Below are 16,143 nucleotides of genomic sequence, written 5' to 3' on the forward strand. Positions count from 1 at the left end.
TGTAGGCTCCACAGGAACTGCAGTTACAGACAGTTGTGAGTTGCCACCTGGGTGCTGGGAATTGAACACTTCTCCTCTGGAAGAGCAGACAGCACTCCTGACTGCTGAGCCATCTCCAGCCCCTCTCCTTGGTACTGTCAATGGATTTGTAGTTTTCTCTCTAATGGCTGAGCTGTAAGTTATCTGATTCAATTTTTTTTTTATTAACTTGAGTATTTCTTATATACATTTCGAGTGTTATTCCCTTTCCCGGTTTCCGGGCAAACATCCCCCTCCCCCCTCCCCTTCCTTATGGGTGTTCCCCTCCCAACCCTCCCCCCATTGCCGCCCTCCCCCCATAGACTAGTTCACTGGGGGTTCAATCTTAGCAGGACCCAGGGCTTCCCCTTCCACTGGTGCTCTTACTAGGATATTCATTGCTACCTATGGGGTCAGAGTCCAGGGTCAGTCCATGTATAGTCTTTAGGTAGTGGCTTAGTCCCTGGAAGCTCTGGTTGCTTGGCATTGTTGTACTTTTGGGGTCTCGAGCCCCTTCAAGCTCTTCCAGTTCTTTCTCTGGTTCCTTCAATAGGGGACCTATTCTCAGTTCAGTGGTTTGCTGCTGGCATTCACCTCTATATTTGCTGTATTCTGGCTGTGTCTCTCAGGAGCGATCTACATCCGGCTCCTGTTGGTCTGCACTCCTTTGCTTCATCCATCTTGTCTAATTGGGTGGCTGTATATGTATGGGCCACATGTGGGGCAGGCTCTGAATGGGTGTTCCTTCAGTCTCTGTTTTAATCTTTGCCTCTCCCTTCCCTGCCAAGGGTATTCTTTTTCCTCATTTAAAGAAGGAGTGAAGCATTCACATTTTGATCATCCGTCTTGAGTTTCGTTTGTTCTAGGGATCTAGGGTAATTCAAGCATTTGGGCTAATAGCCAATTATCAATGAGTGCATACCATGTGTGTCTTTCTGTGATTGGGTTAGCTCACTCAGGATGATATTTTCCAGTTCCAACCATTTGCCTATGAATTTCATAAACTTGTTGTTTTTGATAGCTGAGTAATATTCCATTGTGTAGATGTACCACATTTTCTGTATCCATTCCTCTGTTGAAGGGCATCTGGGTTCTTTCCAGCTTCTGGCTATTATAAATAAGGCTGCGATGAACATAGTGGAGCACGTGTCTCTTTTATATGTTGAGGCATCTTTTGGGTATATGCCCAAGAGAGGTATAGCTGGATCCTCAGGCAGTTCAATGTCCAATTTTCTGAGGAACCTCCAGACTGATTTCCAGAATGGTTTTACCAGTCTGCAATCCCACCAACAATGGAGGAGTGTTCCTCTTTCTCCACATCCTCGCCAGCATCTGCTGTCACCTGAGTTTTTGATCTTAGCCAATCGCACTGGTGTGAGGTGAAATCTCAGGGTTGTTTTGATTTGCATTTCCCTTATGACTAAAGATGTTGAACATTTCTTTAGGTGTTTCTCAGCCATTCGGCATTCCTCAGCTGTGAATTCTTTGTTTAGCTCTGAACCCCATTTTTTAATAGGGTTATTTGTTTCCCTGCGGTCTAACTTCTTGAGTTCTTTGTATATTTTGGATATAAGGCCTCTATCTGTTGTAGGATTGGTAAAGATCTTTTCCCAATCTGTTGGTTGCCGTTTTGTCCTAACCACAGTGTCCTTTGCCTTACAGAAGCTTTGCAGTTTTATGAGATCCCATTTGTCGATTCTTGATCTTAGAGCATAAGCCATTGGTGTTTTGTTCAGGAAATTTTTTCCAGTGCCCATGTGTTCCAGATGCTTCCCTAGTTTTTCTTCTATTAGTTTGAGTGTGTCTGGTTTGATGTGGAGGTCCTTGATCCACTTGGACTTAAGCTTTGTACAGGGTGATAAGCATGGATCGATCTGCATTCTTCTACATGTTGCCCTCCAGTTGAACCAGCACCATTTGCTGAAAATGCTATCTTTTTTCCATTGGATGGTTTTGGCTCCTTTGTCAAAAATCAAGTGACCATAGGTGTGTGGGTTCATTTCTGGGTCTTCAATTCTATTCCATTGGTCTATCTGTCTGTCTCTGTACCAATACCATGCAGTTTTTATCACTATTGCTCTGTAATACTGCTTGAGTTCAGGGATAGTGATTCCCCCTGAAGTCCTTTTATTGTTGAGGATAGCTTTAGCTATCCTGGGTTTTTTGTTATTCCAGATGAATTTGCAAATTGTTCTGTCTAACTCTTTGAAGAAATGGATTGGTATTTTGATGGGGATTGCATTGAATCTGTAGATTGCTTTTGGTAAAATGGCCATTTTTACTATATTAATCCTGCCAATCCATGAGCATGGGAGATCTTTCCATCTTCTGAGGTCTTCTTCAATTTCTTTCCTCAGTGTCTTGAAGTTCTTATTGTACAGATCTTTTACTTGCTTGGTTAAAGTCACACCGAGGTACTTTATATTATTTGGGTCTATTATGAAGGGTGTCGTTTCCCTAATTTCTTTCTCGGCTTGTTTCTCTTTTGTATAGAGGAAGGCAACTGATTTATTTGAGTTAATTTTATACCCAGCAACTTTGCTGAAGTTGTTTATCAGCTTTAGTAGTTCTCTGGTGGAACTTTTGGGATCACTTAAATATACTATCATGTCATCTACAAATAGTGATATTTTGACCTCTTCTTTTCCGATCTGTATCCCCTTGATCTCCTTTTGTTGTCTGATTGCTCTGGCTAGAACTTCAAGAACTATATTGAATAAGTAGGGAGAGAGTGGGCAGCCTTGTCTAGTCCCTGATTTTAGTGGGATTGCTTCAAGTTTCTCTCCATTTAGTTTAATGTTAGCAACTGGTTTGCTGTATATGGCTTTTACTATGTTTAGGTATGGGCCTTGAATTCCTATTCTTTCCAGGACTTTTATCATGAAGGGGTGTTGAATTTTGTCAAATGCTTTCTCAGCATCTAATGAAATGATCATGTGGTTCTGTTCTTTCAGTTTGTTTATATGATGGATCACGTTGATGGTTTTCCGTATATTAAACCATCCCTGCATGCCTGGGATGAAGCCTACTTGATCATGGTGGATGATTGTTTTGATGTGCTCTTGAATTCGGTTTGCCAGAATTTTATTGAGTATTTTTGCGTCGATATTCATAAGGGAAATTGGTCTGAAGTTCTCTTTCTTTGTTGTGTCTTTGTGTGGTTTAGGTATAAGAGTAATTGTGGCTTCGTAGAAGGAATTCGGTAGGGCTCCATCTGTTTCAATTTTGTGGAATAGTTTGGATAATATTGGTATGAGGTCTTCTATGAAGGTCTGATAGAATTCTGCACTAAACCCGTCTGGACCTGGGCTCTTTTTGGTTGGGAGACCTTTAATGACTGCTTCTATTTCCTTAGGAGTTATGGGGTTGTTTAACTGGTTTATCTGTTCCTGATTTAACTTCGATACCTGGTATCTGTCTAGGAAATTGTCCATTTCCTGAAGATTTTCAAATTTTGTTGAATATAGGTTTTTATAGTAAGATCTGATGATTTTTTGAATTTCCTCCGAATCTGTAGTTATGTCTCCCTTTTCATTTCTGATTTTGTTAATTTGGACACACTCTCTGTGTCCTCTCGTTAGTCTGGCTAAGGGTTTATCTATCTTGTTGATTTTCTCAAAGAACCAACTTTTGGTTCTGTTGATTCTTTCTATGGTCCTTTTCGTTTCTACTTGGTTGATTTCAGCTCTGAGTTTGATTATTTCCTGCCTTCTACTCCTCCTGGGTGTATTTGCTTCTTTTTGTTCTAGAGCTTTTAGGTGTGCTGTCAAGCTGCTGACATATGCTCTTTCGTGTTTCTTTCTGCAGGCACTCAGCGCTATGAGTTTTCCTCTTAGCACAGCTTTCATTGTGTCCCATAAGTTTGAGTATGTTGTATCTTCATTTTCATTAAATTCTAAAAAGTTTTTAATTTCTTTCTTTATTTCTTCCTTGACCAGGTTATCATTGAGTAGAGCATTGTTCAATTTCCACGTATATGTGGGCATTCTTCCCTTATTGTTATTGAAGACCAGTTTTAGGCCGTGGTGGTCCGATAGCACGCATGGGATTATTTCTATCTTTCTGTACCTGTTGAGGCCCGTTTTTTGACCAATTATATGGTCAATTTTGGAGAAAGTACCATGAGGAGCTGAGAAGAAGGTATATCCTTTTGCTTTAGGATAGAATGTTCTATAAATATCCGTTAAGTCCATTTGGCTCATGACTTCTCTTAGTCTGTCTACATCACTGTTTAATTTCTGTTTCCATGATCTGTCCATTGATGAGAGTGGGGTGTTGAAATCTCCCACTATTATTGTGTGAGGTGCAATGTGTGTTTTGAGCTTTAGTAAGGTTTCTTTTACGTATGTAGGTGCCCTTGTATTTGGGGCATAGATATTTAGGATTGAGAGTTCATCTTGGTTGATTTTTCCTTTGATGAATATGAAGTGTCCTTCCTTATCTTTTTTGATGACTTTTAGTTGGAAATTGATTTTATTTGATATTAGAATGGCTACTCCAGCTTGCTTCTTCTGACCATTTGCTTGGAAAGTTGTTTTCTAGCCTTTCACTCTGAGGTAGTGTCTGTCTTTGTCTCTGAGGTGTGTTTCCTGTAGGCAGCAGAATGCAGGGTCCTCGTTGCGTATCCAGTTTGTTAATCTATGTCTTTTTATTGGGGAGTTGAGGCCATTGATATTGAGAGATATTAAGGAATAGTGATTATTGCTTCCCGTTATATTCATATTTGGATGTGAGGTTATGTTTGTGTGCTTTCATTCTCTTTGTTTTGTTGCCAAGACGATTAGTTTCTTGCTTCTTCTAGGGTATAGCTTGCCTCCTTATGTTGGGCTTTACCATTTATTATCCTTTGTAGTGCTGGATTTGTAGAAAGATATTGTGTAAATTTGGTTTTGTCATGGAATATCTTGGTTTCTCCATCAATGTTAATTGAGAGTTTTGCTGGATACAGTAACCTGGGCTGGCATTTGTGTTCTCTTAGGGTCTGTATAACATCAGTCCAGGATCTTCTGGCCTTCATAGTTTCTGGCGAGAAGTCTGGTGTGATTCTGATAGGTCTCCCTTTATATGTTACTTGACCTTTTTCCCTTACTGCTTTTAATATTCTTTCTTTATTTTGTGCGTTTGGTGTTTTGACAATTATGTGACGGGAGGTGTTTCTTTTCTGGTCCAATCTGTTTGGAGTTCTGTAGGCTTCTTGTATGTCTGTGGGTATCTCTTTTTTTAGGTTAGGGAAGTTTTCTTCTATGATTTTGTTGAAGATATTTACTGGTCCTTTGAGCTGGTAGTCTTCACTCTCTTCTATACCTATTATCCTTAGGTTTGATCTTCTCATTGAGTCCTGGATTTCCTGTATGTTTTGGACCAGTAGCTTTTTCTGCTTTACATTATCTTTGACAGTTGAGTCAATGATTTCTATGGAATCTTCTGCTCCTGAGATTCTCTCTTCCATCTCTTGTATTCTGTTGGTGAAGCTTGTATCTACAGCTCCTTGTCTCTTCTTTTGGTTTTCTATATCCAGGGTTGTTTCCATGTGTTCTTTCTTGATTGCTTCTATTTCCATTTTTAATTCCTTCAACTGTTTGATTGTGTTTTCCTGGAATTCTTTCAGGGATTTTTGCGATTCCTCGCTGTAGGCTTTTACTTGTTTATTAATGTTTTCCTGTGCTTCCCTAAGTGTGTTCATGTCTTTCTTGAAGTCCTCCAGCATCATGATCAAATATGATTTTGAAACTAGATCTTGCTTTTCTGGTGTGTTTGGATATTCCATGTTTGTTTTGGTGGGAGAATTGGGCTCCGATGATGGCATGTAGTCTTGGTTTCTGTTGCTTGGGTTCCTGCGCTTGCCTCTCGCCATCAGATTATCTCTAGTGTTACTTTGTTCTGCTATTTCTGACAGTGGCTAGACTGTCCTATAAGCCTGTGTGTCAGGAGTGCTGTAGACCTGTTTTCCTCTCTTTCAGTCAGTTATGGGGACAGAGTGCTCTGCTTTCGGGCGTGTAGTTTTTCCTCTCTACAGGTCTTCAGCTGTTCCTGTGGGCCTGTGTCTTGAGTTCACCAGGCAGCTTTCTTGCAGCAGAAAATTTGGTCTTACCTGTGGTCCCGAGGCTCAGGTTCGCTCCTGGGGTGCTGCCCAGGGGCTCTCTGCAGAGGCAGCAACCAGGAAGACCTGTGCCGCCCCTTCCGGGAGCTTCAGTGCACCAGGGTTCCAGATGGTCCTTGGCTTTTTCCTCTGGCGTCCGAGATGTGTGTGCAGAGAGCAGTCTCTTCTGGTTTCCCAGGCTTGTCTGCCTCTCTGAAGGTTCAGCTCTCCCTCCCACGGGATTTGGGTGCAGAGAACTGTTTATCCGGTCTGTTTCCTTCAGGGTCCGGCGGTGTCTCTGGCAGGTGTCCTGCTGCTCCTGGGCCCTCCCCCACGGGAGCCCAGAGGCCTTATACAGTTTCCTCTTGGGCCAGGGATGTGGGCAGGGGTGAGCAGTGTTGGTGGTCTCTTCCGCTCTGCAGCCTCAGGAGTGCCCACCTGACCAGGCGGTTGGGTCTCTCTCTCACCGGGTCTGGGAGCAGAGAGCTGCTGCGGGCCGGGATCCTGATTCAATGTTTTGACACTATGTTTTTCTTTTCATCATAAACATTTCTCAGATAATCTTCACATCACCAGATCTTAAAAAGAAGCACCTCAAATTTAATAATTTAAACATTCTAGAGAAAATACAATTCTAACACTGAAACTAAAGTAAGTAAACAAATAAACTTTCCCTGACTTAAGGCCTAATTTGAAAACCAAGTTTTAATCTAGTTGAATTACCACTCAGTAGTGAAAACGTGGCTTGAGAAACAGTTATAGGATTATCTTTTCCTTCAAAAAACCTTTTTTAAAGGTTAAGACACTGTGACCCCCGATTTGACTTGCTCTTCTTCCTCTCACAGTCATGCGCAACCAAGGCAGCCTGAGGCTGGTTCTCAATAGCAGACTCTGGGCTCAGATGAGGAATCAAAGAGCAAGTCATAAAAGCTTGCGAATAACCGCGACTGATTTAGAAGACGACCGCATAAAAATATTCTTAATTCAGGCAAGTTATAAATCTCAGTGATGATTGATTGTCCTGCTAATATAATAATTAGCCTGTTGCAGTCCCTAATTCATTTTGCTTATGATAATTTGCACGGCTGGCAAAGAAATCAGCCACTCATTATGGCTACTGACTGTCTAATATGGCCTAACGTCTATTCATCTTGACACCAAAGTCAAAATTCTTCAGTTGGCCCTTATTCTAAGACACCTGGATGTCTTTTCCCATCATTTCCTTTACTGTTAAAATTATGTTAACAAGTATTTATGCTTCCAAGTCACTACATTGTAAGAAGTGACCCCTTGGAGGTCGAAACCTGTCACTCGCCCAGAGAAGGGAGGCTTATGATCACAGACCAGGAGTCAGCGAGGAATGGAAGAGCACAGGACAGCACATTACTGCCAGGCCGACGGCAGATTCCAATTCTGGACATGAGTGAATCTCCAGGGTAACGGGATAGAAGCACAGTTGAGCTGTTCCCTGCGGCAGGAATGCCTGACCTCAAATACAAGCTACAGATCCAAGAGAGCTGCCAAGAACAAGGCCATCTTCCCCCACCCCCAGCTTCCACCCTCTAGCTGAGTTTTCCCCATAGCCTGAGACTGGGAAGACTTGAAAATATAGATTACCCAAATGATACCAGAGTAGGTGGTAATCTAACCGGTTAGGCTTCCACTAAATAACGGAGAAAAAATGGTATGCGATAATACCAAGAAAGAGAATGAGATAATGACTCCTGTTTATCACAGAAGTCATGAGACTCCTGCCCAGTGGTTTTCGGTGGGTAAAGCATTGTGGCGGGAACTGAAACTAAGTCTACCCACCCTCACCACAGCGCTGCCCAACGCTTGACCCACACTGGCTTTTAAAACTGTGGCACATTCACAGGAGAGAACCAAACCAAACCAAACACAATAAAAATCGTTGTTTTTTTTTTTTTTTTTTTTTTTTTGTGATCACTATCAACATTTTAGTATTCTATCAATAGGCTAAGCATCCTTGATTTAAAACATTGGAATCCAGAATGCTCCCAACTCCATCATTTCTGAACGTCAATGGAAGTTTCCACACCTGACCTTGTGTGTCAAAGACAACAAACAAGGCACACTAAAATATTGTAGAAAATTTCCTACAAGTTATGTATGCAAGGTGTGTATGAGCTGTAAATACATTCTATGGTTAGTCTTGGGCTCCATCCACAGAATAATCTCACCGTGTATGTGTAAAATGTATATTATAAAATCAGGAGAAAACCAGATACATACATACCCATACCAATGTGCCACATTGTATTAATTGTGTGACCTCCAGACAAGCTATTCAGCATTCAATAAACTGGCTAACTCACATGGGGAATGGAGGTAACAAAAGTATACTTTATAAAGCTGCTGAGATCAAACAGCTAAAATGACTACAAAATCCTAATTTTTCTTACTCGAAGTGAGGGCTTTAATGCCGTAACTTAGATAAGACTTTATTTTTTTTAGCCACAATTTTTTTTCATTCATAAAGGGAAGAGGGAGTATCTATCTGTATTCCTTGTTTTTGCTAATGTAAATGGGATAAGAACACAACAGCGAGCGCTGTGCCAATATCAAAGAGCTACTGCCTTCATTTTCTATTAATGACAACCAAAAATGAGCTTCAGGAGGTTTTTGAGAAGTATGATGTCTGAAGACGTCACCCGTTCCTCCGGAGCCCGGCTTCTCCACAAAGCCATGTGCGTTGGGTGGGTGAAGTGATGATGGAAAGAGTCCTTAAACGTACAGTGGTCTGCAGCGTAAGGCAGCAGAGGAAGAACTAACTTCAAGACTTAAATTCAAACAGGATTCTTAAGTGACAAAGCTGTATTTTCTCGATTTTAAATGTACGGATTGAGACCTCATCGCTTTACTCATGTTGGGATACAATGTGGTGTAAAACAAATCCACTTCACTTTTTTTTTAACATGTTGGGCTGTTGGTATTTATTTGCCTTCCAGATTTATGAACAGAATTCCTTCCTTTATAAACAGGGAGAGATCAAAACGATGTAAGCATGGCTATATTTATTCATTACTCACAGTCTTAACAACTTCATTTTTCTCTTGAAGGCTAGTGCCAAAGACATAGGCTTTCTGTATGCAGCAATACACCACCGTCTCGTTGCCCTTCGAAGCCTCGGTCAGCAGGGTGATGGTGGTCCAGCCGGAAAACAGGCGGATACAGTCCTGCCGCAGGTCAGCGGCGGGAGCTGTGATGAGGATGAGGATGACATCACACAAGTCACTAAAACTGGACCAGGTAAATAATTCTTGCTTCCTTGGGTCAAAGTCTAAGAGCAACCTAGCAAGCACAGGCCAGTTTATTGAAGAGGCTCTTCAGCTGTTCTGAGTGAGTGGTGGTTGGAGCCTGGCTGTTTGAATCCAGGAGTGGGTTGGAAAAAAAAATCTGTCTTTTAAGAGTGATCTTCAAGTCAGTATCTACATCTGCCTATCAATTCCAAAAAGACTGTTTTCACAATTGAACATAGTACATTGCTGCCTTGAAAGTAAGCACTACGCATACTCATTACCCACGGTCCAGTCAATGGCTTAGCTGGAGGAATTAGCAGTGTATGCAATGGGGATCCAGTAAATCTAGTTAAGTCCTGAAAATCCTATTTGTTCCTTTTTTGGAATTTGATTGCTTAGAGAAACACCTAAATTGTGTAAGTATTATTATCTGCAAGGTCCTCCTTTGACGAGGGCAAAAAAAGACGACTATTTAAACCTGGGTGAGAATTTACTAAGGCTGAAACTGAATCAGGAGCAAACAGGTTTTCAGAGTTGACTGTTTGTCCTGATGTGTGTGTTTAAAAGAACTATACATCATTGTTGGTGGGGGGCGGTGCCAAAGACCTCGTAAGTGCTGCTCTGTTCTATGGCTGTAGCTAATCTAAAGGAGTCATGCAGTCATTTTCAGTGACAATTTCACTTACCCTGAATTCCATCTACTGGGACTTAACAACATCAAATGATAATGCAATGAGCATTCCCAACTTTCAATCATTTTAAAACCTTAAAGCTGCTTTAATTATACATTATTTAAAAAATTATCAAAGAACATATAAAACAGGATGAAAGACTTTAATATTAAAATTATAATTAAAAGGAAAATTCTACCATAGGTGCAGATTAGGATCACATGTTGCTTGATTTAGTAAGCCTAAGAATTACAGGAGTATGATTTTCTACTTTAAACAAATCTATTGAGCAGAGGGTTTATGATTCTCTAAATTCTATAGAAGGGATAAGTAAATTATCTTTTATATGTTTATATTGTCCACAATACAATGAAGTCTGTTAGAAATGTCAACTTGAAATAGAGAGGAGACCACAAAACTTAATCAATGAGACACAGTCCTGAAACTTTCACTTTTGGGAGGGTTGATATGCAACTCTCTTACTGCTAAATCAATGGAAACAGTGTAAGGCAGCTGTCAATCGCCAGACCCTTTCCTCTGCCTTGTTTCCCCTTGCCCAATCTCTTCTTCAGGATGTCTCCCAAGCAGTGCTAGAATGTTACAGAAGCTATAAAATGTATGTTTGCCTATGAATTAAGTAACATTTTCCTTGTCAGAAAATGTCATCTTTAAGATTATTAGTAACATTGTTGGTGAGATGGTTCAGCATGCAAAGCTTGTGTCAGGCAAGCCTGACAACCGGAGTTTGAGCCCTGGAACATATGTGAAGTGGGAAGGAGAGAACCAACATCACTAACTTATCCTCCGGCCTCTGTGCATATGCCTTGCACACGTGTGCTCCCCCATCACACAAACACAAAATGATGATGATGATAAAGATTATGGTGATGATGGTGATGATGATGATATTAAATCCAAAAGCTTGAAAGAAGAGCACACCAACTACGTTTGCTATAGGGTGGGAGTAAAAATTATTAGCAATATTTTCTAATGTTAATTATAAAAACATTTTTATCTTTCATTTCTTTATCACTAAGCTACTTATGTTTATCTGCATTTGATATTAAGTCTAAATATAATACTGTGTAATAAGATATTTTAAATTTATCACAGATCCTTCAAGGTGGAACCACAGACAGTCAATTGTCTGTTTGTAAGCCTTCTCTGCTAAAAACGTGACATCTACAGAAAGAGTAGCCACTCCACTGAAACGCCAGACCATCCTGAGAAGACTCTACTCCCACCTTAAAGAGTTTTTTTTAATGAAAGAAACAAACACAATTATTGTAATTAAAAGTTTTATGTTTTACATTTTTATTATTGTGGACAGAATTTAAGAAATGAACTTCAGAATTTATCCTTTTGTGGATTACTCTAGAATAGGATTTGTTAATTAATTTGGACTATTCATCACATTGATGGATATATTAATTAAAAGTACAAATGTTGGCTTTGATAAACCTTTGATAAATATCTAAAGTATTTATTTTAAGCCATACATTGTCTGGCTATAGAACAAATATTTTACTAAATTTACAGTCATCTCTTTAAAAAAATATAACTGCAAGGCATTTCATTAAATCATATGAAATGTATATTTTCACGTATACTTTGAATCTCCTAATACATAGTTCAAGTAAGAATTCTTTTACAAGAGTGTCCATTTGAGGACTTTTATCCATTGCATCTTCCATATTTGACTCAAAATCAGCTCACAAGAGTTGATAAATAATGGAACAAAATGTAATGTATTACATATGTGTCACAAATATACAGAAGGCAAATATCAATGTGCTTTATTTATGTCTTAATAGTCTAGTCAGTGTAAGGCTATGCAGAAGCCATTTTATAACAAATGTATTGTATATGGCCAAATGAGTATCTCAACTCCCATCATTGTCATATGATTTCAATGATTTTACAGATGTTTTATGCCTTTTTCATATTTTAGAGATTCTTTATGAATCATGCATGAAAGATCCATGTCAGAATTTAGCCATATTCTATTTTATTAGTAGCCCTAAACCATCTCATTACAGAATAAAGATTCAAGATCCTAAATTGTTTTGAATGTGTGCTGAACCCTGATACCCTTGTAATAAGGGCGTAACTTTACAAACTGCTACGTCGAAGAAAATATCCTTTGGAAACATACATGTGAAAATATATTTTAGAAGTTGGCAGTGCTTTACTGCCTCCATACAGCCAAATATCCGCGTATGCATATTTGTTAACCAAATCTCAGCTCAAATCTGAAGGTTAGCATATAACGGCTGGACAAGGTCTTTTAGAGTGGGATTGAATTAATATGTTCGGAAGAAGAGAGAAAAGGTATAGAGAAGAAAGACTTACCATCAGGGGAAGGAGTAAACGCAGATAATTAAAATTCTGTCTCCCCCCCCACTCTGTGGTAGAAAGAAATCAGATACTTCTTACTAGAAACATAATCAGGGAGGCCTTTGAAGAAGATAAAGTATTGGCTCACCTGTAGGATGTTAGCTTTGTGCTTGTTAAAGTGAAGCAGAGAACAGAGACCTTTATCTCTTGGCATGTTTCTTCTTGTTACCACACTGGAATGGAAACGAAGTCATTTTTGTCTGTGTGTGTTCCAAATATTTTAATATAAGTTGAATTGACTGAATTTCTTTGGTCTTCCACACAGATGGCAAGTGAGAAACAGACTTACTTGTAACCTATGCAGAAATGCCAGGAGGTGCCCGAGTAGGTTAGAATGTCAGCAAGGCAGAGAGACAGTGCCAACCTCAGGGTCGTGAAACAGCGACACAGAGCAGAGACACAACATTCGGTGCAAGAGTCCTCCATCTTGATTAGAAGAAATATTTCCTAGTTTTTCTTTACCTTGTATTTTCATCTAGCCTTACCCTGCCACCACTTTTTGTGTTTTCTACTTTCCTTGTCTCCTTTCAGTGTGAAGCAATCAATTATACAATAATATTCACTTTCATAAGTTATTCAGACAGATGAGTGTGTATCTTACACTCTGGATTCCCATATAAGCTGTTTTTTTAAATTAAAATCTGATTAACTAATCTCCAAATATATTACATATGTATCTAATTTTATATTGAATTATGTATCTTATATAAAGAAAATCTAAATATTGCCTTTCAATAGTATTTGCCTTTCAATAGTTGTTTAGCATAATTATGAATCATTACAAATGTTTCCTGTTACAAAAGATTATTTTACATCCTTTTTGTTGCTGTGATAAAGTATCAGAACCAAGGATACTTACAGAAGGAAGTCTTGGTTTGAGTTCAGAGTTCCAGAGAAAGAATACATAGTGGTGGAGAAGCCTTGTAGTATGCAGGCAGTAAGGAAGCTAAGAGTTCACATCTGCAGCCACACACAGAAGCCAGAGTGGACTGGAAGAGGGACCAGGCTATAAACCTTCAAAGCCCAACGCCAGTGACATACTTCCTAAATCGTATCCCAGTGTCACCAACCAGAGCTAAGTGTTCACATACTTGAACCTATGGGGGGCATTTCTCAAACCACCACTCACATTTTTTATAGCCAGAGATGCCCTTCAACCACAGGGAAAATAACTGTCCAAGTCCTAGACTATATGACAATTGTGAAGAAGGGGTGTGCATCTCTCAGAGTTACATGTGCACGAGTGTGCACAAACCGGGAAGAGTACATTGAAGACCTGGAAACCTCCAAACCTCAGGTATCAGTGACAGACAGTGTGTTCAGAAAATGGTAGGAACAGTAGTGTCAGCTTAAGGTGTGGCTATCATTTGTTGCATGGATCATTTATTAGAAAACCACATTGGCTTTGCAATATTGTACCACTGGGATTAGAGTTTGAAATCTGGTATCTTTAAAATTTTCCTTTTTGTCTGAGAGTATGTGAAACTGATACCCTGTCAAAGGAGTTCCAGGAGTTTTGTGCTTTTGTATTGGTCAGATCATATTTACAGAATATACTCTACTATACTGATTAATTTTTTAAAATACCAGACACACTTATCAAACTGGATTATAGGAGTATAGTAGAACTTCTAAGACAGTATTTGTAAACCTTAGTAATGGTGGAATTATGGAAATGACAGATGAATGGTTTAGCCTAATAAGGTCTTGATGATTTGATAGTATTCTACTAGAATATTACTAGGATTTCTTAATTTCTATCTATCTATTGGATAAGAGTATTTCGCTATGAACTTAATTTGTATCTTTCTGATTTTTAATATGACTGAACATCTCTTCAGGGGTTTATTTACTGCATGCCCTTTAAGAAAAATTTTTAATGGTTTTGCAAAGCTAATTATGCTAATTATTGTCATTTTTTTGTGGCTTTCTAGTATATATAGCATAAAAACCAAGCTCCTTAGTGTCACTATAATACTTACTGTAAGCTTTCTCCATAGCTTCCCAGTGTTGTGTACTACTCATGATTTACAAGGAATTCAAATTGCTCCTCCACTGGGTTTCTACACATTTGTTTATGCTATTTCTCTTGCAGAAATTCCTTCTCATTCTTGATGGCACTACTATTTTACGACCTGTTACTTCAGGACATTCTTCCAAACATGCTCCTCTTAATTCTTATAAAGCACTCTGTAGAATTCTACCATTGTATGACCTCTGGCTCCTAAAGAACAGAGACTCTTTATCGTTCAGTTTCTAGCACCTGATAGGGTGTTCTAGTCAAATATAATTTAGTGTCCACTCACATGTTGTACATTTGAACCGAAGTGACATCATCCTATAGAAAGCTATGAGTAAGAATTTGAAATTTAGAGGAACCGTATGGGCTAATGATGTTGGTAATAGCTGAAGTCATTTAAGGCAAAGGGGACTAGTAGTTTAGGGTCTAATTCACAGCAGACATGGGGTCAGGTATTTATCCATTGATGTACAACTTTACAAGGTCGCTACTGTTTTATAAATGAGAAAATAGGCTCAGAAAGGTTACACAACCAGTTCAAGGTTCACAAAGTAAATACACACTAAAGTTGGGATTTGAGTCAGTCTTTCAAGGCCCAAACTCTTCATTACACAACAGCACATGGATTCACCAAGTAGAATGGAGTAGGGGTGGAAAATGATGAGGGAGAATGCTAGAAAAGAGACAGGCCTAGAAAGAGGGGGACTGAAAGGTGGAAGGAACACCCTTAGCGATTGTGTGCCAAGAAACAACAGCCAAATACTCCAGAAAGAACTGAGCCACCCCAGTGCTTTCACAAAAATGAGTGATTTAAGAACTAAATGGTATCTTCTGAACTTCCATCTGGTCATTTGGTAACTTTGGAAACAGTAGTGGTGAAGTAAGCACAGGGAGAAGTTAAAAAGGTTGGTAGTTCCCATAATCATGGATTAGAAAAGTAAGTCAACCAAACGCCCCCAACCTGCCCTGATCCCCGCCCCCCAAAAGGAAAGGTTGGCTGTAAGAATGCATTGGTAAGAATGTATTGATGACTGATGATTCTGTCCAGAACCTGCATCAGTGGTTTTCAACCTTCCTAATCCTGCCATCTTGTAATACAGTTCCTCATGTTGTGGTGACCTCCCCTCCCCAACCATAAAGTTATTTTGTTGTTACTTCATGATTATAAGTTTTCTACTGTGATGAAACATAATGTAAATATCTGGTATACAGGACATCTGATATATGACCTAGAGGTTGAGAACCACTGAATATGGGAGTTAGGGAACAGGTAAACAACTGGGGCCTAGACATGGGGATCTTTAAGAACTGAAGTGGAAAATCCAGCAAGGAGAATTCAAGATACATCTGAGAAGATGGCGTAGTAATTCAATACGTAATGTTTTGGAGAGGCAGAAGAAAGAATCCAAAATAAGGTTTGACAAGGATACCCCATTGAGATGTTTCCAGCTAGAAGTGGGAGTCAGGAATGTAGTTTTCTGTAACCTGAAGAGAAAATAGGTCCAGTATTACAGTGGCATCTGAGTCTCACAAACACGAAATAGCATGCCTGGAATCCAGAGGCCAGGACTGCAAAGGAAAGAGGCTTCCACAGCAAGGACCTCAGGGCAGGAGCCACCTACTAGGACACACACTGTCTTCTGACTTTTCCTCCAGAGTAACTTTCCCTTTTATTCTTAATCAGTTTAGATCTCTATG

General features: G+C 39.5%; 1 protein-coding gene across 12 annotated transcripts in view; it reads left to right on the plus strand.

Moving 5' to 3' along the window:
• Positions 1–12,089, plus strand: part of Ranbp3l (RAN binding protein 3-like) — a 60,875-nt gene extending 48,786 nt beyond the window's left edge. For 10 of the 12 annotated variants that reach the window (XM_087639859.1, XM_087639867.1, XM_087639870.1 and 7 more), the window contains 3 exons: positions 6,943–7,085; positions 9,178–9,367; positions 11,142–12,089. In XM_087639859.1, coding sequence (XP_087495985.1) covers positions 6,943–7,085; positions 9,178–9,367; positions 11,142–11,185 — 377 coding nt within the window. In that variant the 3' untranslated portion in view covers positions 11,186–12,089. Of the gene's footprint in view, positions 1–6,942; positions 7,086–9,177; positions 9,376–11,141 lie in introns of those variants that run through there. The other 2 variants (XM_087639837.1, XM_087639880.1) reach the window with 1 other exon arrangement.
• The last annotated feature ends 4,054 nt before the right edge of the window (positions 12,090–16,143 follow it).

This window comes from Rattus norvegicus, chromosome 2, assembly GCF_021556685.1.
Source record: "Rattus norvegicus strain SHRSP/BbbUtx chromosome 2, alternate assembly SHRSP_T2T, whole genome shotgun sequence".
Taxonomy (NCBI): domain Eukaryota; kingdom Metazoa; phylum Chordata; class Mammalia; order Rodentia; family Muridae; genus Rattus; species Rattus norvegicus.